The sequence below is a fragment of the Octopus bimaculoides genome, chromosome 3 (genome assembly GCF_046866305.1).
Source record: "Octopus bimaculoides isolate indiv1 chromosome 3, ASM4686630v1, whole genome shotgun sequence".
NCBI lineage: Eukaryota > Metazoa > Mollusca > Cephalopoda > Octopoda > Octopodidae > Octopus > Octopus bimaculoides.
Window position 1 is genome coordinate 79,454,199 of NC_142930.1, and position 25,707 is coordinate 79,479,905.

The following is a 25,707-nucleotide window of genomic DNA, read 5'->3' on the forward strand; positions in this document are numbered from 1 at the left end:
CGTTTCTATTCCTTTTGTGCATCAAGTACTTGGTTGATATTTCCTGTTCCCAGCTATTGGTCCATGATAAACTGCTTTGATGATCGATGTTACTATTATCACGGAGCTTTCTAGTAACATATCCATGCATAATCTTCTGCTTATCATTTCATCTGATGATATGTTGCGGTAGAGTCCTGCAACTTCTTTGGGCATGTATTCTAGGATATCAGACAAAGTGTGTTGCTCAAGGAGCTGCCTTCCAAGTCTTATGATGTTATCAGCCTCATGTATACAAATTTGGTCAAGGGATGCACTTCGCCACTTGTTGGTTGAAAGATGTTGCCAAAGGGATGCAACATTCAAAGGCATTTTAGATTGATGTTAAGCCTCTTCCGCCTTGTTTTCATTTTAGGTAGAAGCGGTCTACATCACTGTTTACGTGGAAATTATGTGTGCTTGTTAGTATTTTTTGGCTTTTCACATCAATGGCTTGGATCTCACCAAGCGTCCAAATGTTGGCATGAGTACTGGCACTGCAAACACATTGTAGGCCACTGTTTATGTATGTATGTATGTATGTATGTATGTATGTATGTATGTATGCATGCCTACATGCATGTGTATATGTACATATGTATCTATATATTTATGTATGTATGTGAGCATTTAGGTATGTATGTAGACGTGTCTGCGTGTGTGTATATGTGTATGTACATGTGAACGTATGTTTATGTACTGATATGTGTGTTTGTTCATGTATGACTGTTACTCTGTTGAAGGTTGTATATATATATATATATATATATATATATATATATATATATATATCCCTCTCACCACCGTCTAACGGTGAATGGATACAATGTCTTAGATAGAGACATGCAAATATAAACCTACCTATACTTATGTACAAGCACACACAATCATATGAACACGTACACATACACATATATGAGTATAATCTTAAAATATACACATATATATGCTTATCCATCTACACATAAATGTCACTATTTTCGCAGACAATGGTTAAAATTCAAAATTTTTTTTCCTTGTATTTTACATAGACATATACATATATATGTGCATACACACATACAGGTGTTGGACAAAATAATGGAAACACCTTAAAATTTCAAACATTTATTTTAATATGGGGTAGAACTACCTTTGGCAGTAATTACAGCTTGAATTCTATGAGGCATGGACTTGTACAAAGTTTGAATTGTTTCCAAAGGAATTTTTGTCCATTCTTCAGCTAAAACAGTCTCCAGTTCTTGTAGCGGTGATGGTGGAGAATATTAACTCCTTACATGTTTTACTAAAATGCACCATAAATGTTCAATAATATTAAGATCTGGGACTGTGGTGGCCAGGTGAGATGTTCAACTTCACTAGAATGTTCCTCATGCCATTCAGTAACAACTTTAGCTGTGTGAATTAGTGCATTATTATCCTGAAAGATTGTGTTACCCTCCAGAAACAGTTCTGCAACCATAGGATGAATTTGATTAGATAAAATGCTTAAATAGTCTTGACTATTAATTCTGCCATGAAGGGAAACCATTGGGCCAGCGGATTTCCAAGATATAGCCCCCCAGATCATCACAAATCCTCCTCCATGTTTAACAGTTGGAAGAAGGCAGTCTGGGTCAAATGCTCCTTTTGGCTGTCTCCACTCATATACTCGGCTGGTGGTCGGAAATAATGTAAAGGATGACTTGTCTGAGAAAATTACATTCTTCCACTGCTCTAGGGACCTATTCTGTAGTTTTTTACTCCACTCTAAACACTTTGCAACGTTTGTTTTTGAAAGTAGTGCTTTTCTGATTGCAGCCCTCCTGTGAAATCCAGCTTTGTGCAGCTCCCAGCGAACAGTTTTGTGGAAACTGGGTTCTCAAGGTGGTCATTAAGCTCTGCAGTAATTTTGGGAGCTGTACTTTTGTGATCCTTTCAAACAATTCGCATAAGAGTCCAACGGTTTCTATCTGAAAGATTTGGTTTTCTTCCAGAGTTTTGTTTTGACGAGGAGGTTTTTCCCTCTTTCTCAAAGGCTGTCATTACTTTTGAGACAGTACTTCTTGATACACCAAACATTTCAGCTGTTTTCATTACGCTAGCACCTGTCATACGAGCACCAACAATTTGACCTCTTTGAAAGTCTGATAGATCTGTCATTTTAATGAATTTTAATTACCTTTTCTGATAATATCTGAAAAGAAACAGAAATTTTAGCAAAACATTAAGCAACACTAATAATAAATAAAAAAAAACATAAAAATAAACAAGCTTTTGATGGTTTTATAGATATTTCCAAATTATGATGCTATGATGCTAGGTGTTTCCATTATTTTGTCCAACCCCAGTATATATATAATATATATATATATATATATATATATATATATATATATATATACATACACACACACATACCCATATGTGCATGCATATACACACTCATAACTTACACACATACACATACATGCTAAAATACACATCTACACATATGTACATACAAATTAAACTATGTACACTCATACGATTATATATAACTACATATATGTATTTCAGTATCATGCATCTCAACATGTATGTATGGATTTTTACATCTAAATGAGAGAAAGGGGTGATTATAGATCAGTACTCCCAAGTGGAATCTGGGTGCTACCCCATTCGGATTTACAGTTGAGGGTGGGTTTATATTCCTGTATACAGACAGCTTCGGTGACTTGTCTCAGCATTGCATCAGTGGGATGTATAGATAGGATGCCTAACCTAAGTCTCCCTAAGGATCCATTGTGGCAGTCTACAACATGTTCATAGATGTTTGTTTTTTTTTTCTCAGTGTAGTTTTCCAGGTGGTCTTTGAGCCTATCATTGATGCTCCAAAAAGACTCTGGGATAATCGCGCAAGTCCCTTCTTGGCACTTAATCTAGTATACAGTGTTTTTCTTTTTGCAGTTCACGTGGGTTTACTGAATATACTGCACAATTATTCCGACACATGATTTTATCAAATGGGTATGACTTACTTAATACAGATTTGATAGTCCTACTGTCTTTTCTACAACTCTGATTTTAAGGCCAGTTGTGTGCGGGATTTTCTTAAATGCCTTATTTTATTCGTTCATAGGTGTCATCATCATCATCATCATCGTTTAACGTCCGCTTTCCATGCTAGCATGGGTTGGACGATTTGACTGAGGACTGGTGAAACCGGATGGCAACACCAGGCACCAACAAACATTACACTGTAAAACTTCTTATCATAATAACTATTATTTATATATACACATCTGGGCGACCAAGTTAGTAGTGGGGGTGGGTGCGCTGAAAGTGTAGCTGCTAGAATAAGAATAGCCTGGGCAAAGTTTAGAGAGCTCTTACCCCTGCTGGCGACAAAGGGACTCTCACTCAGAGTAAAAGGCAGACTGTATGACGCATGCGTACGAACAACCATGCTACATGGCAGTGAAACATGGGCTGTAACTGCTGAGGACATACGTAAGCTCGCAAGGAATGAAGCCAGTATGCTCCGTTGGATGTGTAATGTCAATGTGAATACCCGTCAGAGTGTAAGTATCTTGAGAGAAAAGCTGAACATTAGAAGCATCAGTTGTGGCGTGCAAGAGAGACGATTGCGCTGGTATGGACATGTGGTGAGAATGGAGGAGGATAGCTGCGTGAAAAAGTGCCACACCCTAACAGTTGAGGGAACCCGTGGAAGAGGTAGGCCCAGGAAGACCTGGGCTGAGGTGGTGAGGCAAGACCTTCGTACATTGGGCCTCACCGAGGCGATGACTACGGACCGAGACCTTTGGAAATGGGCTGTGCGTGAGAAGACCCGGCAAGCCAAGTAAGATCGTTGCCAGTGCCCCTGGACTGGTTCTTGTGCGGGTGGCACATGAGATGCACCATTTTGAGCGTGGCCGTTGCCAGTACCGCCTGACTGGCTCCTGTAGGATTTTCGAGCGAGATCGTTGCCAGTGCCCCTGGACTGGCTTGTGCGGGTGGCACATAAAAGACACCATTTCGAGCGTGGCCGTTTTCGTGCGGGTGACACGTAAAAGCACCCACTACACTCTCTGAGTGGTTGGCGTTAGGAAGGGCATCCAGCTGTAGAAACTCTGCCAAATCAGACTGGAGCCTGGTGTTGCCATCCGGTTTCACCAGTCCTCAGTCAAATCGTCCAACCCATGCTAGCATGGAAAGCGGACGTTAAACGATGATGATGATGATGATGATGATGACACATATATACCTATATATTTAGTGAGAGCACACGACTTAGTGGTCAGGGTGTTGCACTCATGATCGTGATTTCAATTCCTAGCCTGGGTGGTGTGTTGTGTTCTTGAGCAAAACACTTCATCGCACATTTCTCTGTGATCACTTTGACACCTGGTATATGGTACACAGTGCACCTGTTCAGACAATGTTGATTTAATGGAGAGTTTGAACTAATGTGTGGCACGAACATTTGATCAGAAAAAGCTGAGAGCTCATACGTTGTCTTCAATGGGAGAGTCCACCATATATATATATATATACATACATACATCATCATCATCATTTAATGTCCCCTTTCTATACTGGCACGAGTTGGTTAGTTTGACAAGACTTGGCAAGTTGAGAGTTGCACCTGGCTCCAATTGTCTGTTTTGGCATGTTTTCTATGGCTGGATACCTTCCTAACACCAACCACTTTACAGAATGTACTGAGAGCTTTTCACATGGCATCAGCATGGGCACTTTTACGTGACATCAGCACAAGTGTTTTTATGTGGCATCAGCATGGGAGCTTTTATATGGCACCAGCACAGGCGCTTATGTGTGGTACTGGCATGGGAGTTTTTATGTGTCACTGGTACAAGAGGTTTTACATGGCACTGGTATGGGCGCTTTCATGTAGCACTGGCATGGGTGCTTTATATGGCACTGGCATGAGTGCTCTTTACATAACATCAGCATCTGTGAGCCCTTAAGACAAGGACCTATCAGCTGAAAGAGGACATTACCTGTATGTATAGATGGCCATGGTTTTATTTAGCTTGATGTGTCTTCTGAAGCACAGCAAACTGCCAGAAGTCTTGGTCCCTTGTCATTTCCTCTGTGAGGTCCAACGTCTGAATATCCTTTCTCACCACTTTGTCCCATGTCTTTCCAGGTCTACCCTGTTCATGGGCTCCCTCCACAATTAAAGATCAGCACTTCTTTATGCAGCCATCCTTGAACAGATTATAATAGCAAATTCAGTTAAACTGTTTATTATAACATCATAAATTGCATAATCTTTACACATTTCACTCATGTATACTAGTATATCATGTAGTTATTATTACATAGATGATTGTATAATCACTTTAAATATATATAAATATTGAAAAGTGAGAATGAGGGCTGAATACCACGTTTGGTGGATTAACAATACTACCAATGGTTTCATGTGGAAAGAATTTCCACAATGTTCAAGTGGTCTATTTAAAAATGCTAGCAATCCCCTCTTTTTGGAATGAGATTACAAAAGGTTATGAAAGGCTATGCAGGATTTCAGCATTAATGCATAGATCGGGGAGGCAATTTTTTAATTGCTATTTCCATTAGTGCCATTGATTCTTTACAAGACCTTCAAGACTGGTTGAAGGAAGGCAGGTATCTTCAAACTGAAAACCTGGTCCAAATAGTTGCAACAGAGTTGACTTTGCTAGAGATATCCATATGCCAAGTGATTATGTTAAGCCAAATTATAGGTTACTTCAACATCCCAGATTGACCATGGCAACATTTGAACTTAGGTGGGAAGGCCTAAAAAAATGCTACAAAGAATTCAGTCTGACATTTTTACAATTCTGCCAATTTACCACTTATAAGGCTAGGTCTTCCCACTAATCTCAGAGGACCTGTAAAGAATCCTGGGCGCTGTTTACCCCCTTGCCTAAAATAAAGAATTTTAAAAATGCACCACACACCTGCACATATGTCTGTGAATGTATCATCAAGAGTTCTAATGCTGAAATGTTTGTTCTGATGCAATAAAACAACCATGATGAAATTAATCATTTCCAGCAAGATTAAAAAAAGGACAATACATCAGTAGCTATGAGGTTTTTTGGTACATTTTCATCCTTTCTGTTTATGAAGATAACCTAACATTTAACAGATTGCTGTCCATAATGTATTAATGATAACAGATGACTTATTATAATTATGTATTGCTTGAAATAAAATGTTACTGTTAATTTTGTCTGGTAGGTTTTTAAATTGGTTTAGATTCTCAGTACAGTAATTGCCTATTCAAAAGGCACTAAAAAACACTAAACGAAAGTGAAAAGTACTAAAAAATAGCACCTAGGAAGAAACCACATTAACAAGTATTAAATATAAAAAGATTTATGAAACACGAAATTGCAAATCATTTTTTTCATTTTTTGGAACTACCAAAAATATTGCAGCATGCATGCAGAAAAGGAAGAAATGTAAATGACACTACCTATTCATTAAAGAATATTGGGTGTAGTGATCTGACAGCTGAACAGTCTTAGAACTTAACTCTTCTGCCAGTGAAAATGTCCAATCACAGTGAATTGAACAAAATGAGAATAGTGCAGGAATTGCAGATGTGAAATGTATAAAAAAAAAGCATTATTAGAAAAGGGTGAATGCAAGATTAAAAATGTTGATTAAATGTTATACCAGAGTATAATTGTAAAAATACTAGGTAAGAAGATCTGATGAGACAACATACAGGCATGTGAACCAGATGAGTACAGTTAAATGTGTAACTGAGTGAGTAACTTGTACCGGTGATGTGCATGTTTTCCAGTGAATCAGTGTAGTGACTACCAATGGGTTGGTAGTTGCATATTCAGGTACATTTAAATATGCACATTTGCCTTGAATACCAGTGGGTTGGAATTGTGAACCTATTCTCGAGCTTAGGGACATATGCAGCTGGAGTAAGATTGCATCTTCTACCCATAGTAATTTTATGCATATTGCTAGCAATGAATGTTTGCTAAGTGTGTATGTGCAGGTTATTCTGGGCGCTTGTATGCATATTAAATGTGAATATGTGCATGTCAAAATGTGTGCAATGTGAAAGTATTAAGAAGTATGCTTATATTAGTGGAAAGTAGGAGAAATCAGTAAGAAAAGTATAAAAATCTTGATGAAGAAAATGGTCTTTTTCCATACTGCACTGGAGAAAACATGCTGACTAATCTCATTCCTGTCACTGAAGTAGATGGAGGCATCAGTGGAAGAATGTGCTGATATTGTTTTTCAAATGGCATGGTTGATATTGTTAGAGACTCAAGATGAACTGATAGCAGGCATTTGATACTGATAGTCTTTTTTGAGGATGAATAACAAAGAAAACAAGACAAACAGGAATTTACTGGGCATGTTGGCTGATGTGAACGGTATTGCAGGTAGCATAGCTACTGGCATCTTGGTGGTGTTGCTAGAAACATTTCATGTGCTGAGAAGCATGTTTGCACATGATCGCCAAAGCTACAACAGCAAGGAAAAATCATTTGGAGAATTTTCTCAGAGACATGTTGGTATTGTTCATGTGAACTCACAAGGTGTTGGTAAGTGTTGTAAAACAACTCAAAAGAAGGCTTTTATTCAAACTTGTTCTGCTCACCATCTAAACCATTGATCATGGCTGCCTGACAATCATAACCATCATCATTGTTTAACGTCCGCTTTCCATGCTAGCATGGGTTGGACGATTTGACTGAGGACTGATGGCTACACCAGGCTCCAATCTGATTTGGCAGAATTTCTACAGCTGGATGCCCTTCCTAACGCCAACCACTCCGAGAGTATAGTGAGTGCTTTTATGTGCCACCCGCACGAAGGCCAGTCAGGTGGTACTGGCAACGGCCATGCTCAAAATGGTGTATTTTACGTGCCACCTGCACAGGAGCCAGTCCCGCGGCACTGGCAATGACCTCGCTCGAATGTCTTTTCACGTTCCACTGGCACAAGTACCAATCACGCTCAAATGGTGCTATTTACATGTCACTGGCACGGAAGCCAGACAGCTGCTCTGGCAACGATCACGCTCAGACAGTGCTGTTAGCGCACCACTGGTACAGGTGCCATCAGGATTTTGCTTTCACTTGCCCCAGCAGGTCTTCACAAGCTGAGTTCAGTGTCCAATGAGGGAGATGTTGGCATGGGTGCCAGTCGTAGAATTTAGTTTGATTTCGATTTCACTTGACTCAATAGGTCTTTGCAAGCAGTGTTTTGTGTCCAATGAATGAAAGGTACATATAAGTGGGCTGGCTACTCCCCTGGCAGAGGCCTTGGATTATGGTCTCACTTGGCTTGCCGGGTCCTCTCACGCACAACATATCTCCAAAGGTCTCAGTCACAAGTCATTGCCTCGGTGAGGCCCAAAGTTCAAAGGTTGTGCTTCACAACCTCATCCCAGGTTTTCCTGGATCTACCTCTACCACAGGTTCCCTCAATCGCTAGGGTGTGGCACTTTTTCACACAGCTATCCTCATTCATTCTCGCCACATGACCATACCAGTGCAATCGTCTCTCTTGCACACCACAACTGATGCTTCTTAGGTTTAACTTTTCTCTCAAAGTACTTACACTCTGTTGAGTATGCACACTGACATTACACATCCATCGGCGCATACTTGCTTCATTCCTTGCGAGCCTACGCATGTCTTCAACAGTCACGGCCCATGTTTCACTGACATGAAGCATGGCTGTTCGTACACATGCGACATACGGTCTGCCTTTTACTCTGAGAGAGAGACCCTTTGTCACCAGCAGAGGTAAGAGCTCTCTGAACTTTGCCCAGGCTATTCTTATTCTAGCAGCTACACTTTCAGCGCACCCACCCCCACTACTAACTTGGTCACCTAGATAGCAGAAGCTATCAACTACATCTAGTTTTTCTACCTGGAATGTGGCAAAAGTTGTTTCCTGCACATTTTCAGTGTCTATTGCTCCTGAACATCTGCCACATACAAAAACTAACTTCCTAGTTAACCTGCCTTTGATATTGCTGCACCTCTTATGTGTCCATAGCTTACACTGGGTACATCTTATAGAGTTTCTACCTGAAGGGGTTTGTGTTTTATCTACCTTCCTACTTATTAGGACTTTGGTTTTAGCTAGGTTGACTCTAAGGCCCTTCGATTCTAGTCCTTGCTCCCACATCTGAAACTTCTCCTTTAGTTTTCATAGTAACCAACAATTAGTGCAAGGTCATCAGCATAGAGGAACTCCCAGGGGCATCCTGTCTTGAATTCCTCTGTTATCGCCTGGAGGACTATGATAAATAGGAAGGGGCTGAGGACAGAACCTTGGTTGACCCCTACCTCTACTTGGAATTCTTCACTGTACTTGTTGCGAACCCTCACCTTACTGACAGCATCTCTACATGGCTCACACAGCTCTCACTAACCATTCTTCTATCCCTAGTTTCATCATTGACCACCAGATAAGGGATCGGGAGACCCAGTCAAAGGCTTTCTGCATGTCAACAAAAGCCAGGTACAGAGGTTTATCTTTGGTTAGGTATTTCTCCTGCAGCTGTCTTACCAGAAATATAGCATCAGTGGTGCTTTTCCCAGGCACGAACCCAAACTGCATCTCATCGTTTAGTGCAAGTGTACCATCATCCATACGAACACATTTCTCTCCTAGGACATCACGATTCTCTATCACACACTGTCTTGCAACATGAAATACTTCAAGTCTTTGGTCCTCACGGCGCAGAACATTGGCAAATTTATTCTTATCTGCTTCCCCTCTGGCTAAATAAACTTGTCGCCTAGCTTCCCTTCTGACAGTCTGATACAATTCCCTGCTACCTCCGTTCTTCCAGTCCTTCCAAGCCTGTTTCTTTTGTCGCCTTGGAAGGTTTTGGCATTTATAAGCAGCCATCTTTGCCTTTTCCTGGTGAGGATGTAATCATTTTGGCTAGTGTGTCTGCCAGAACGGTAGGTGACTAGCTGACTGGCAGGTTTCCTGAAGTTAGTATTGCAAACCATAAGGTCATTTGCATCACAGAACTCCAGCAGCCTGGTTCCCTCCTCATTTCAGGAACCAAAACCATAGCCTCCATGTACGCCATGGAAGCCCCCTGAATGTTGTCCAACATGTCCATTGAAGGTGTTGTCCAACATGTCCATTGAAGATGTTGTCCAACATGTCCATTGAAAAATGCATGATTTTATATGAAGTAAAGACAACATCCATCCATCAACATCATTCGATACAACATCATGATTGCATACTCAGTTCAAAATAGGGTCCCTATATTTTTACCTAATATTTACTATTATAGAAAAGAATTAATAAGAGAATACTAGTTCATAGCAGTGAGCCATGTAGATGCAGTTTCCTAGATGGAATCATTGGTGTGTAGCGAAGCTTCTCTCTTGGTTGTATATTTGTAAATGCGGACGTAGCGGGTAACATCAAGCCTTCGGCCGCATCTTGGACCCTGCTGTGTACATCGCCCTGATTGGTTGTTATTTGCGTGGCATTTGTCACTGGTTCTTTTTCACGCCAGCGTGCATACCAACCAATCGTGGCCTTCTGATAAGGTCACATGAGAGAGTGTTTTCTGATGCTTCTGGAGCCGATTTTTTCCTATAAAATAGTCTGCTTTATCCATGCCAAATTGTCGCGGCTTCAGACCTTCTGAGGTCTGGTCGTTGACCACAGAGCACCAACAAGCCAGTTTCCAGTGACAACACGACACAGCTTCACACCTTGCTGCCAGCTCCATCTTCGACGCCACCTTCAGCTTCTTCGTCGCCAGCGTCAACACGACGTCTCTATGTACACAGCAACCAAACAGCGCCTGCACAGGTTCACTCAATACTGTTGTGAAATATCTTCACCAAGGTTAACAGAACTCAACCTGCGAGGACTCCTGTATCAAGTAACCGGCTCGGCATGGAAGCCTCAACTATTCACAACATGTGACTTAGCTCTGCCTCAATGCCACAAACTCTTATATACAGATTTTCAATCTACTGTGTACCTTAACTAAGAACTGGTATTTCTTATCCTTGTGTTCAGGATGCTTAACGTCCTTATTATAGACTGTTTCCATGCTCTGTATTCTGTTGCATTCACTTACACATATTTGCATGCACACACTCTTTGTTTACATGATGGCCTGTCTTATATTGTGTTATTATGCCATATTCACTCACACACAGGCATACAGTTTAATGCTCTCATAAAACTTTCTCTTTATTCATCTTTACCGGTTTTGTCTCTCTCTTTTCCTTGTTGGCACTTCCTCACATTCATATGCAAGTTCACTTATATTATTATATTTGTGTCAACAGTGCGACGCATTAAAAGGAGCCGTTCCATTTGTCATCATTCTCCTTGGTCTGCACGGTCGTTCTACAGGTGAATTGTTTCTAGGCTGTGTCATATCCTTACTTTGGGATTACCACCAGGGTTGCCAATTTAGCATATTTTATGTTAGATCTAACATTTTTTTTTTTCAGCATTTAGCAGGTTCAAAATTTTATTTAGCATTTTTCTCTGATCATGACATTTCCACAATAGTTACCTTTTTTTCTTTTTTTTCCTCCTTTTACCCTTTGGCCGACACATTTAAAAGATTATTTTTTGTAACTAAACACTTTCAAAATTCGTATACTGGTAGAATGTGTCACATAAAACATCCAATTTTCTTTCACTATCTTGAAACTTCAAATGAAACTTTATCAAAAGGAAGTTTTTGAGGTTATGAACTTTTCAAGCCCCACACCACCGGCTTGGATACAGTGGTGTTGGTGGGGGGAGGAGGAGAAGATAACTCATGTCAGCACTTGAACTCACTACACAATAATGTAAATATGTTGCAAAGAATGAAAGCATAGAAATTCGTCCTCACAATGCTTTATTCTGTAGTGATGAGTTTTTATCATGACAGGTTGACTGATTTACTTTCAGTTTGACTGTTTTAAAACAGGCCTGTGTTTTTTCATGCTTATTTTGGATTATATATTTTGTATAGAAGTACGGGGGTGGCAGGGTCTCCCCCTTTATATTTCTACTTTGTTTTCAAGTATTATAGTTATATTTGTGGTTTTACCAATAGATATTAATTGTAAGATTGGAAGCGAAATATCATGTTCTCAGGTTTATATCAGAACGCAGTTTTAGGATTTCTGCAGATTTTACTTTTCCATTTATAAGTTGGCCACCCTGCATCCTGAATCAGTATTCTTCACCTCAAGAATTTGTAAGCAGCAAACATAAGAATTGTTAATGATGAATGAAAGAATTGTTAGTAGCAAACTGATAAGTTGTGTTTTCAGTTTTATATTTTTATTAATCATTCAATTTATTTTCTTGCTTCCCACTACATTATAATGAGCAAAGAAAAGACAAAGTTGTACAAGCAAAAATTTCGAAAGGAATGGCTTAAGACGCCAATGTTTACTAGGTGGTTGTGTGAAGTACCTAGTGACCAATCTAAAGCACATTGCAGATATTGTAGATGTAATATGTTGGCAAAATATTCTCTTTCAGTAAGCCACTGTGAAGCAAAGAAACGTAAGGCATCAGCTCCACAGCAAATGATTCTGCTTACCAATTTTATCAATACCAAAAATGATAAGACATCTATGCTTGAAGCAAATTTATCAATGTTTATTTGTTGCCACTCCTCATTTAATTGTTGTGATCAGTTAATAGAGTAATGCAAGAATTATATGTCTGATAGTGATATTATGTCCAAAGTGAAGTTGCATTGTACAAAATGTGCAAATATTGTGAGAAATGTTCTAGCTCCATATTTTGATGGAGATTTGATTTCTGATATAGGAGACAGAAAATTTAGCCTGTTAATAGATGAATCCAATGAAAAATTGATAAGCAAGTTGTTAGGAATTGTTATATATTATAGTGACACTCATAAAAAAGTGGTACATACATATCTCAGTATGGTATACTTAGAAACGTGATGCAGATGGTATTGTTGATGCCTTAAAAATTGAATTAGTGAAAAAGAAATTAGATTTAAAAAATTTACTGGCTATAGGAACTGACATTGCTAGAATAATGGCAGGAGTCAACAATGGTGTTTTCCGTCATTCTTTACAGTTGGCAGTACTGGCAATGACCACGCTCAAAATGGTGTATTTTATGTGCCACCTGAACTTTGCCCAGGCTATTCTTATTTTAGCAGCTACACTTTCAGTGCACCCTACTAACAAAAAGCAAATATTGTCATTACTACAAATGACTAAACATTGAGAAAGTTTGAATGCTATTGTTCTTCATGTGATTGTAACAACAAAGTGTGGTTATTTGGTGCTGGTGTTGCTGTCCTCATCCGTCATTGTTTAGCTGCTGTCAGTTGTCATTAGTTGTCCACATCTTTTCACTGTCTATCTGCCGTTTCTCAATGCTCTCTGTGAAGTTATCAAACTGTGCTGAATTTATTGTGCTTGATGGGCTGAGACAGGCATGAAAAGATGGGATTGTTGCTGGAACCAGTTCTAGAAGAAGTTGTGATTGCTTAGAATTTTTTAACTTGTGGGTAATATTTGAGGCTAATGTAGAATCGCACCTCACCTTGAAAAATACATTTTTCTGAAAAAGTTCATTTGGGTTCCTACATTTTACATGTCGGAGATTACGAATATGCAAAATGAATAAATAAATTAAATTTTAAATCTCCAGCACTTTTCAAAGTATTGTATATTCAAGTGTAGAAATTTCATTAAAGCAGGTATGTAAAGTTCACTGGTGTATGCGTGCGAGTAAAAGTAATTGGCTTACCTCGTTTTCCTTCCCTTGCACGAGTCTGTCCTGCGGTGTCTGATCCTCGTGGCTGGCCCAACCCGAAGAACGCTAGAAATAGCAGCTGTTTCTCCCAGCACCTAGATGAACGCTTGGCACGTCCTCTCGTCACAACAACCCCGCTCGAAAAAGGGCACGAAATCCTAATTGAGGCTCCCTCTGCCCCTCTTCCTCTTCCGGTTAGCTCCCCAGTTGCTGACGTCATACCACATGCCACCCTGATCTTAAAGATCACGTTTACCCCTACTCCACTTCGAAGTCCGCCATCCAGATGGACGGGTGCCTTACGCATCGAGATCTTCTCAAGCCAGGTGCCTCGTTTTCCTCTCCACACTCTTCATCTGACGAAGTGGCTATCCTGCACAGGCCCAGCATGTGACGCGGCATTCCATCCATGGATACATTGTTTCTGGAATTGACTGCCATCACCGTTCCCCTGCCCCATTGCGACGTGCAGCATGCCTTCGGTGGCTTAACCCAAACTTCCTCCCCTACTTTCACGCCAGCGGGTTCCTTCCCTGTACTCCGGCATCTTACTGGGATGCCTCCATTCATACTTGAACACTGCTCTGTGTGGTACAGACTCTTCCGCTTGTCCAGATCGGGGAGACATACCAGAAAACTGCTTCCAGGGGCGAAATGTGCCCCCTTTCAGCCATGGCCCTGATCATCCGATGGTGCCTCTCAACGAGTCCATTGCTGCTTGGCCTATACGCCGCTCTGAACAATCGTCGCACCTTCTACCAGTCAAGCATCTCCCCCAACGCTTCCGAACGAAACGCCACCCTGTTGTCCATCAGCAGTTCTTCCACAGGACCCCTCTCCAAGAATATCCCTTCAAAATCCGGGCAATCTCATCAGCAATGCCTGTCCTCAACTCCCTCCAAATGGCTAGCTGGCCCGGCCCACAGTCGACCATGGTGAGATACATTCCCTGACGGTAGTGCGTCACATCCACAGCTAGTCTCCTCCAGTTGCACTCTACTGAGAGGTTCCCTTGCTCATGCCCACCCAGGGTGGGTCAATGGACTGGTATCTGTCACAGTTCCCGACCACTTTCTTGACGCTTCTCCTAGTAACGTCAGCATCAATCATCTTCGCTAGATACAGGGTCCTATCCACCCCCAAGTGGTGCATAGCATGTAGCTCTTCAGTTCGGAGTCACCCAGCCGCTATCCTTTTCCTTGCTTCCTCCAGCCACGCCCTTTTCACCCTGGTCATTGCGTCTACCCTGTTTCTCTCCAAAGGCACGAAAACCACGTTCAGCTTCAGTCCAAACTCGGTGATCAGCTCTCCTAGAACTCCTAGGCGGCGTTTCACCAACATCTCCACAGTACCTTTCGTCCGGACTCTCTTCTCACTGGTAATCACTGTTCCTACCCAGCCGACCACGGTGGCCGAATCCGTACGGATCTCGATCAAGCGCAACCCCCATCTCAGGGCCAAGTTCACCCCTTTCAGCACCGCGTCTAGTTCGGCAACATTAGTATGGTTGAAGTCGTCCACTTTCCGTAGCCAAGCCACATCCTGTACCTCAGCACCTTCAATCTCCACAACACAACCCCTATCGCTATACTGCTAGCATCACACCAAACTGTCCCGCATTCCGTCTTGGGCACATACCAGTTTCCTCTAACCGGGTCTTCCACTCTCATCCTCTCTAGGATTTCCCGCATCATCGCCTCTCCCACCTTGCCACTCCAACTCTTCCCCTCTGCTCATCTCTTGGTGTAACTGCACGCAGTGCGCAGCCATCCAGCGATCGAGTAGTGTCCAACCAACTTCCCACAAACCGAGAACAACTCTCTCCTGCTGACGCTGGAACTCAGCTCTGGGATCTCGTTTCCTCTCCGGAACACCAGCTCGCCCGATCTGTCTCTTCGTAGTTTCAGCCCCAGTGCAGCTCCCCCCACCATCGAATTTGGCGGCTTCGCAATCAGCCCGAACCTCTCCAGGTGTCTCACTACCTCGGTGGCTGGCACTACAGTCTCGTCAACCAAAATGTCGTCGATGTAGGAACTGGTGGCCTTCCTTATCCTCTCCTCTTTCCATAGGATGGACTTGAGCACCATTGCCATAATTTTCGGAGCGGAATTCAGCCCGAAACCCAGCCTGGTTTAACAGTACGTCCGGCCCTTGTACCGCACCAGCTTGTCACTCACATGGAGCTGCACGACTGTCTCCACACACGTAACATCTCACCGCAAACGTCCGTTGCCTCGCCTCCCGTGTGGCACGATATATGTTTGTTCAGCTCCCTAAAGTCCAGCACCGGTCTGACTTTTCCCTTCGTCGGCTCCTCCACCGCTATCAGAGGTAGTACTCCGCTCACCGCCTCCTCTTTCCACGGGACAAGGACTCCTTCCTTGATCCATCTCTCTACCTCCTCATCAAACTCGACCCCAGCGTAACTTTTCAGGGTATGCTGGTAGCAGCTCACCCTGTTCTTTAGTATTGGGGGCTCGTCTTTCCATCGCCACTCTATCGTCCACCTCCGACTATCGAACGCCGCCTGAAAATCTTTGTTCTCAATGTTGTAAGCGGCGCTGTCCCTCATGGGGCTCTGCTCTCCCCAGCGATCCCGACGCACGATGCCCCCACACCTCCGAACGTGACCTCATCTCCTGCAATCCTGACACCACCAAGACGGTTGATGGTGTCCATCCCCAACACGACGTCAACCCCGTCTATCAAATATATTCGATCACGATCACCTGTAGCCTCAGCGCCGTGCCTGGTAACGCTATCTCCACACTGCAGCTGCCCTTGCAACGGATCTCTCTGCCGTCGACCGCCCAGACGCTACTCACCCCATCCCATTTCTTCGCTACCCTTGGCGTCATGAGGGTAGTCGTGCAACCCGTGTCCACGAGGGCCTTGAACTTCTTCCCCTTGGCCTCGACCTCGACTACGGGCAGCGTCTCCACAAGTGCCTCTACTCGGTTGCGGGGAAAGTTTGAGAGGCAGCTACTTCCCCATGGTTGTTTCCCTGGCCGCAATCATAGGCGATGTGCCCGTCTTCCTGCATCGATAGCAGACAGGCCCCGATTCGGTGCATTCCTTCGCCATGTGCGACCCCTGACATTTAAAACACTGTACCGAGAACAGCCGCTGTTGTTGCTTGGTAGGCTTTCTCACGCCTTTCTCCGGTCATCGGGACGTGCCTCCGTCGCTATCGTCTTCTGTCCGATGTGTTGCGTCAACACGCGAGCTTGTGCTACAAGCTCGCTGAGTGCCATCTTTCTCCTGCCAGGTAACTGCTGCAATCGAATCCTTACATCGTCAGGGAACCCACTCACAAAATGCCAGCCGCGCCGCTGTCCAGGCCTTCTCCCATAAACCCAGCCAGCGTGGCCAGCCTACGCACCAATGCCGTGTATTCGTCCACCGCTTCTCCCCCCCCCCTCTAACAGTCCCTAGCTTAACAAAGGCGGGATACTCGCTCTCTGAATATGCCTCTATCAATCTCTGCTCGATCATCTCCGAACCTAACCTCTCTTCCTCGTCCATCTCTAAATACAGGGTCAGGGCTATAAGACTCGCCATATTGCTTATCCCTTGCAGTCTCGCCGCAAGCCTGATCTTTCGCATCCAAGCCATTACATCTCCCTTGCCATTAAAAGGCCTGATCACGTCGCTGGCGATTCTGATCTTAGCTGCCATCGCGGCGAAGTTTTACACGTGGCGCCGAAATAGCTTGTGGTGTATGCATGCGAATCGAAGTAATCGGCTTACCTCGTTTTCCTTCCCTTGCACAAGTCTGTCCTGCAGTATCCGATCCTCGTGGCTGTCCCAACCCGAAGAACGCTAGAAATAGCAGCTGCTTCTCCCAGCACCTAGACGATCGCTTGGCACGTCCTCTCGTCAGAACAACCCCGCTAAAAAAAGGGCACGAAATCTCAATCGAGGCTCCCTCTGCCCCTCATCCTCTTCCGGTCAGCTCCCTAGTTGCTGACATCATACCACATTCACTTTCTATGTTCATTTGGCTAAACTGTAGAAATTGTTGTTTCGATATTGTTGTTAAAATTTCCGTAGTTTTCCACGTTACATACCTGCGTTAATGAAATTTCCACTTTAATAAAGAATCATAATAAATATCGGTTTCAAATTTTGTCACAAGACCAGCAATTTTGGGGAAGGGGAAAGTCGATTACATCAACGCGTGTTCAACTAGTACTTGTTTTAGCGACCTTTCAACAGGATGAAAGGCGGAATTTCAATGCGAAATGCTGCTAAGCATCTCACCAGGTGTGCTAACGATTCTGTCAGCCCGCCGCTTTAATCATAAATATTGCAAGACATTTTGTTCGACACTACAGATGTCACTCTCATCACCTAGTGATTTTAGAAATAATATTAGAGATAGGGTAGGAGAGAGAAAGAACGAGTGAGTAAAAAAATAGATATATTGTGAGAAGAGAATAAAGGAAAATAGAAAGACAGAGTAGGAAAAAAAAAGAAGGATGACAACAGAGGAGAAATAAACACAATGAGAAAACATAACAAACGAGAATAAACGAGATTTTGCCAGTCGTTGCTCGGCCTATGCTAGAAAATATATCGTTTGTAATGCTTTATTCATAAAACAAGTTGTTGTTGAGAGTGACCAAGTATTTAGCTTTTTTATGAAGTGTCAACGTTATCACACGTGACATGGGAGACACTAACAATAATGAATACTTGGGCGCTTTAGAGATCGTGGCTGTAGTTGATCAACATCCAAGTAATAACATCAGCGCTTTACATGCACAAATGAGCCCCGTGAAAGAAATGACTGACCATTACATCCAGTTTGTTTCCAAGACTTCTGGTCGTGACAAACTCTGCAGGTAAATATTATAGACACCTGTTTTTTTTTTTTTTTGTATTTACTTTGTTTTGACTTTGCCTTTCATCCTTCTTGTTCAATAAAATGTCAAACATTGGGTGAATTCAGTTTGTTGCTTTCACATTGTTAGAAATAATAATTTTGCAGCTTTTATTTTCATCAAAAAGTGTGATTCAGTGACTGACATTACATTCGTCGTTTCATGCCTCTAAATTCCGAGTTTTAGTGGGTGCATGCGTGTTTTCATTGTTAGGTTGGTGAAGTGCTGATTAGGTGTGGGCTGCGTGTAAATGAGGAATGAACACTCTCTAAATATAACTGTAACGATTTTTATTTTGATGGAGATTCGTTGCAAGATTGTTATGGCATTCTGGTATATACAGTTTAAGCAAAAAAAACAGAGCGAGCGAATATATCGTAAGGAAGCACCTACTACGAAAGAGTCATCTCGACACCACGTGTAAGGCACTGATGCAAAGAAAGAGAACTAGCAAAAGGGAAAAGAGAGGAAAAGTCCTGTCGGTCGGCCTCTTTATGTGCCTTTCACGATTTCTGTTAAGGGCTGTTTTAGTTTTGCTCATGCGTCGTGGCTGCCCACTTCATCCTTTCCGGGCCTTTTATGTTTAGCAATGAGATAATACAAGCAGGCACGACGGGTACTCTACAGTCGTGAAGTTATGGCGATAACGAGAGACGAAAGAAAATATGTATCTACAGAAGCTTTTAAGATACAAAATAATAAACCAAAAGAAATGTAATCTGGTAAATGCAAAGAAATTGGAGTGATCATTTGACCAGTTAACGATAAAGGTGATCCATATGACAATTCTGCTGGGGAAAAACCAATGTTTGCTTGACAGCAGAACGAAGATCAAGACAACATCCGTTTCTGTGGGTCAGGATATGCATGCAAAGATGCTTTTAACTGGTGATGAAATCGCTTGATGGATCCATTTGAGGCAAGATGGTAGATTTTTTGTCAGATCGTAGAAAAGTTGAGATTCAAATTACTGACCTCTGTCGATTGTAATTGTTGCACATGTACTGGAATGAGAAATCCAACCCGATACGAGCGTCTGAGCGACAGTTAGTGATGACATATCTGTGATGGGTATGGCTTCTGGTCATCGTGAGAAATGGTCTATACACGTCAACAAGTACATAAATCCTCGACTCAAGGGCCAGGGTCCTAGAAGGTCTATATGGATATGTTGGAAATGAGCGTCGGGATGAGTGAATGTTCCCAGTGGAGCTTTGATGTGACTGTGAACTTTCGCTTTCTGGCAAGGCAGGCAGTTCCTGGCCCATTCGGTGATGTCTCGCTTCATGTCGGGCCAGACGAAATGAGTTGAAATTAGCTTCAAAGTGGCAGCAACGCCCGTGTGTATAAGATGCTATGTCACTCAGAAAACACTCAGTGTCTGTGGTTCTCGAACACAAGTCGACGAGGGCAATTGGTGGAGATGTCACAAAGAATCTCAGAGTTGCAAGTTGTTACAGGTAGTCGTTGAAGGTCAAAGGGAGAGAACTCTGGTTTGTTGTCTTCTGCTCGTGGTTGATCTTTTGCCATGGTATCCGAATCGATCTCGGCAGATGAGAATATGGTGTCAATAGCATCAGCAGCGATATTCTCTTTTCCAGGAACGTGCTGGATATCACTGGTGAATTGGGAAATGAAATCCAAGTAAACTCGGATGAGAATTTATCGGGCTTGTATTTCAAAGCAAAGGATAGCAACTTGTGATCAGTGTAGATCGTGAAATTCCTGCTTTACAGCATGTGCTGGAAATGTTTGACTGCGAGGTAGATGGCGACTAAAAGTACGGTAACAGGTTTGGGTTGGTTTGAGCCATTTTGAAAAGAACACGAGGTTTCCATTCGGAACCATACTGTTGGTGTAACACAGAATTAGCACCAAGGTCCGAAGCGTCCACAGACAACGACAGCTTTGCGTCAGAAGCCGGATAGGTCAGCATAGAAATGCATGATAAACTCTGTTTGATATCCTGAAAGGCTTTGGTCTGGGTAGGAGTGAATGAGATAGGTTCATTTGCTTTCTTTCTGTTCTGCAACATATCTGTAAGGGGTGCCAATATTTGCAAACAGTTCAGGATAAACCAAAGGTAAAAAATTATGAGGCCTAGAAAATGATGGAGTCGACGCAGTGAAGTAGGTACAGGAATCTTTTCAACTGCTCAACTTTGTCGGCTAAAGGCCTGATTTGAGCCTTGTTGAAGGTGTGCCCCAGGAAAGTAAGGGAGGAAGCACCGAAAACACATTTGGTAACATTAATCTGGATGTTATGTTGTGACAAACGAGCAAATAGCTGTTGTAGATGACTTTCATGTTCGGCTTCAGGTGAACTGGCAATGAGGAGATCGTTGATGTAGGCATACACGAAATGGAGGTCACTGATGACTTTGTCTATGAAGTGTTGGAAAGAGCTCGCAATGTTACATAATCCAAATGGCATTGTTAGATAATCGAAAGCTCCAAAGGAAGTGGTTACAGCAGTTCTTGGAATGTTGGCAGGGTAGATGGGTATTTGGTGATATGCATGAACAAGATCTAGCTGTGTAGCGAAGCTGTGAAATTCTAAAAGTGTGAAATGGGATACCTGTCTGGTACTGTGATGTTATTAAGTTATCTGTAGTCTCGACAAGGTCTAAAGTCAGCGGATGATTTCTTGGGGTCCATGGTACTGGAAGAAGGACGTACAATTCCAAGCGGTAACATATGCTTGAATTCCGCTTTTGCAACTTTAAATTTCTTTGCTGATAGACGTCTCAGGCGAGAAAAGATGAGGGCCTGTGGTCGAAATGTGGTGTTCTACGGAGTGTGCATTATCCTTTCTATAGGACATGGGTTTTATTAACTCTGGGAACAATTGCAACAGTGTTTGGTATCAGTTGGAAGCAGTGGCAACAAAGTAAACCAGGTTGACTGGAAACAAAACAGTCAGTGCTACGTACACTGAGTTGCGTCTTACTGTTGATAAGTTGCACGTTCTTCAGGTCGACCAGCAAAGGAAAATGGTAGAAGAAATCTGCCCCAATGATCAGGTACAACAGATTGGCGACTAAAAAACCCCACTGGAAGCAACGTCTGAGTTGTATATTCAAGGTGAGAGAAATTTTGTCATATGTGGCAATAGGTGAATGGTTAACTGCCTGCAAAGTAGTGGCTGATGGACAAGGTTTTCTGTACATATATTTGGCCGGCAAGATACTACAGGCAGCTCCTGAGTCAACCAGGAAGCTCCTCTGGAAATTTCATCTTGGATAAATATTGCACGACTTGGTGGAGACAGTAGCTGTGTTTGGGTGTTATAAGAGAAAGGTGGTGTGCAATTCCTTGCCTTGGCACTGAAATTGGTATGAAAACCAACATACCGATCCTTGATTGCCAACATATTGATGCCTAGATAGAGACCTAGAGCAGGATTGGCGTCTAGCATGTGGGACTGTATTCCTTTTCCAACGGTGGTTGCGAACTTGCACTATCAAGTCTTCGATTGTTTTTTTTTCTGTAGTGTGTCGAAAATCCTGGGATGTTATGGCTGCTACGGTAATGGAAGGAGAAGGTAACATTGAAGTGGTTATCTCCATTATTTTATCGGCTGATGTTGCCAATTGTTCAACAGTACTGGTGTCGCACATGGGTGTGAGGATGGCTTGGATGTTAGCGGGCAAGCGAGAAAAAAATGGTATTTGAAAAACCTGCTCTCTAATGAATTGTCTTCGGCAAGCTGGCACATTCTGCATTGTAGTTGTGACAGAGCTCAGTCTCCCTTACTGTTCATCATTAATACGTTTGTGAAACTTTTTCTCCAGTGAAAATAGGCACAGGTGGATGAGGAACAGCAGCCATGGAAGGTGAAGACATTGTTACTTGCCAAGTGTGTGAGTCTGGTGAAAGAAATGTCACTATGATGCTCTGTACTGCCACATGAGAAATGTTTTGGTTTTCTCCAACATTGGGTTCACCACTTTAGTAGGTGTATGAGTGTTTTCAATGTTAGGTTGGTGAAGGGCTGATTAGGTGCAGGCTGCATGTAAATGAGGAATGAACGCTCACTATATATAGCTGTAATGATTTTTATTTTGTTGGAGATTTGTTGCAAGATGTTATGGCATTCTGGCATGTACAGTTTAAGAAAAAACAGAGCAAGCAGATATATCATCAGGAAGTACCTACTGTGAGAGAGTCATCTCAACACCACTTGTAGGGCGCTGAAGCAAAGAAAGAGAGCTAGCAGTCCTAGCTGTGGGCAGTTGGCGAGCTGACTACCCAGAAGGGAAAAGAGAGGAAAAATTCTGTCAGTCAGGCTCTTTATATGCCTTTTACATCTATTAAGGGCTGTTGTATTTTTCACATGCATCGTGGCTGCCTGTTTCATCCCTTCTGGCCTTTTATGTTTAGCCCTGAGATAATCCAAGCAGGCACAATGAGTATGCTACAAGTTCAAATTCCATGTGGGTCATTTGCTTTACATCTTTTCTGGGGACAACAAAATAAGTATGAGTTGTATTGTTTGTCAATTTAGTTGATCTGTTCCATACCATTACAAATGTCAATATCTGAAATTACTAAGGTGACAAGCTGGCACAATCGTTACTGTGCCAGAAAAACTGCCTAGTGGTATTTCTTCTGACATTACATTCTGAGTTCAAATTCCACCAGGATCGACTTTGCCTTTCATACTTTTGGGGTCAATAAAATAAGTACCAGTTGAGCACTGGGATTGATGTAATTGACTTATCACCCTCTCCCGAAATTGCTGGTCTTGTGTCAAAATTTGAAATCAGTATCTGCTAATATTAAGGTGAGTGCTTTTGAGTTACTTGTCAGACATGTGCACTATTCAGCATCGTAACTCAGCAATTACAAATTTCCATAAAAACATCATATTTCTTTTGTCCAGAATCGACAATATGGAAGTCGGATTAATAGATATTCTCCCTCCCTGTGCTAATGTTAGAAATAATTACAGCTAGTGCATGAAATCCTTATATTCGGAGAGAGAGAGAGAGAGAGAGAGAGTGTGTGTGTGTGTGTGTGAGAGAGAGAGTGTGTGTGTGTGTGTGAGAGAGAGAGTGTGTGTGTGTGTGAGAGAGAGAGAGAGAGAGTGTGTGTGTGTGTAAGAGAGAGAGAGAAAGAGAGCCAGATTACATGTTTTATCACATTTATTTTGACCCCTTTTGTTAATCAGCATTCTTTCAAAGTAAGTTCATAATATCAAAAGAATGCCATCCAATCTTCCAAGTTGATAAGTGCTAGTTCCATATCCCAAAAAGGGAGCTTCTTCAGCTTGTTTGAAATAACATAGAGATATCCTTCTAATCACAGTTGAGTGATTCTGTCAGCAAATACAGTGAAAACAGTGTTTCACTGAATAAGTCAGAATAAAATCAAAACATGCCTAGAGTTGTCTCTCATATTTATTGGATTAACTCAAGAGTATTATTGGTTGTTGAATAATATTGATTATAATGCTAATTAGCTTTTTGATACTTTATTTTATTCTCTGTTCACTGTGCTCGCAGATTGCATTCAACAATCAATTCTGCCAAGAATAACTATTTACAGTGATCCCATGACATGCATACTTGCATATTCTTGAGATACTATGGTACCAATTTCACCATAGAATGGTGAAGCACAACATTGAATTAGTAAACTTGCAAGACAGAACCCATATTCAAGTAGAAAGCAGTTGGGCCTTTCTCGTTTGAAGGAATAAATGGTGCTGTGGCACACATTGTTCTACAGTGGATTTGTATCTCTGAGTGTATGTGGATTTGTTTTCTTTCATCATTATTTTCTTTTATTGACAGTCCATGTTTACGTTTCATTTTGGCTGTTATTCATTGTGAGTTCAAAGCAAAACCTGTGACCATGGCAATAATATTATTTTTCTAATTGGGAGAAGGAGAGTGTTTCAAATATTGAACCAATTGAGGGACCAGCCACCAGAGTTGATAGCAGTATAATAGATAAGGCAGTTAAGAAAATGAAGACTAGGAAAGCCCCTGGACCATTGGGTATCACTGCCAAAATGATTAAAATATCAGGTGGTGTGGGATATAGTCTAATCGCTTGCATAGTTAATCAGGTTATTCAGGAAGGCATCATCCCCCAAGATTGGTGTAGCAGTATTATAGTCAGCTGCTACAAGGGTAAAGGTGATGCCTTAGATAGAAACAACTACAGAGGTATCAAACTACTGGATGTAGTTTCAGGTCATGAAAATTACAGAGTTATATCTCAACTAATTAGGGATAGAATTAAACTAGATGGGATGCAACTTGGTTTTGTTCCAGAGAGAAGTACCACAGATGCCATCTTCATAGTGAGACAGTTGCAAGAAAAGTATTTGACCTAAAGTAAGCCATTGTACTTAACTTTTGTCTACCCAGAGAAAGTTTTTGACAGGGTACTCTGCTCTCTTATCTGTTGGTCTCTAAGGAAGTGGCTTGTTAGAGCTGTTCAAGCCATGTACAGTGATGCTGTAAGTAAGGTGAGAGTTGGCCTTGAATACAGTGATGAATTTAGCACACAAGTTGGAGTACATCAGGGATCAGTTCTTACTCCATTCTTATTCATCATAGTTCTTCAGGCAATAACAGATGAATTTAAAACTGGATGCCCATGGAAACTACTATATGCTGATGATTTTGCTTTTATTGCAGATTCTTAAGCAGAATTGAAGAAGTTCTGGGTTTGGAAGCAAAACCTGGAATCAAAGGGCCTTAGAGTTAAATTAGTTAAGACTAAAGTTGTTGTTAGTGAGAAAGGAGATAAGACTCTCATTCTGGCTGGTAAATAGGAGTGGGACATAATTCCATATGTTGCACCAAGTGTAAGCTATGGATACATAACAGATGCAGTGGAATCATGTGTAGGTTATCAGATAAGATTGCTTTCATGTGTGGCAGATGCACAGGAACAATAAGTACTAAGGGCATGAGGGACTTAAACTCTCTCAAATGCCCAGGAGGCTCTCTTGAGGTAGTAGATAGTTTCTGCTACTAAGGTGACCAAATTATTAATGATGGTAGATGCTCTGAAAGTAT

General features: G+C 42.0%; 2 protein-coding genes across 3 annotated transcripts in view; one reads left to right on the forward strand and one right to left on the reverse strand.

Moving 5' to 3' along the window:
• Positions 1-773: 773 nt before the first annotated feature.
• Positions 774-18,178, reverse strand: LOC149136608 (uncharacterized). 2 transcript variants are annotated; one of them, XR_016241111.1, is made up of 3 exons: positions 13,780-18,178; positions 5,004-5,213; positions 774-2,194 (listed from the first exon to the last, which is right to left on the reverse strand). XR_016241111.1 is itself a non-coding variant. In XM_089349306.1 (2 exons), exon 1 carries the CDS (start codon positions 9,901-9,903, stop codon positions 9,403-9,405), a length of 501 nt encoding a protein of 166 aa, XP_089205432.1. In that variant the 5' UTR covers positions 9,904-18,178; the 3' UTR covers positions 774-2,194; positions 5,004-9,402. The 2 variants fall into 2 exon arrangements, 1 of the variants encoding a protein (XP_089205432.1); XM_089349306.1 differs by having other exon boundaries at positions 5,004-18,178.
• A 154-nt stretch (positions 18,179-18,332) lies between these two features.
• The window catches only part of LOC106883833 (peroxisomal membrane protein 11A), a 47,778-nt gene continuing 40,403 nt past the window's right edge, over positions 18,333-25,707 (forward strand). Inside the window, exon 1 of the mRNA XM_014934971.3 lies at positions 18,333-18,632. Coding sequence (XP_014790457.1) covers positions 18,457-18,632 — 176 coding nt within the window. The 5' untranslated portion in view covers positions 18,333-18,456. The remainder of the gene's footprint in view (positions 18,633-25,707) is intronic.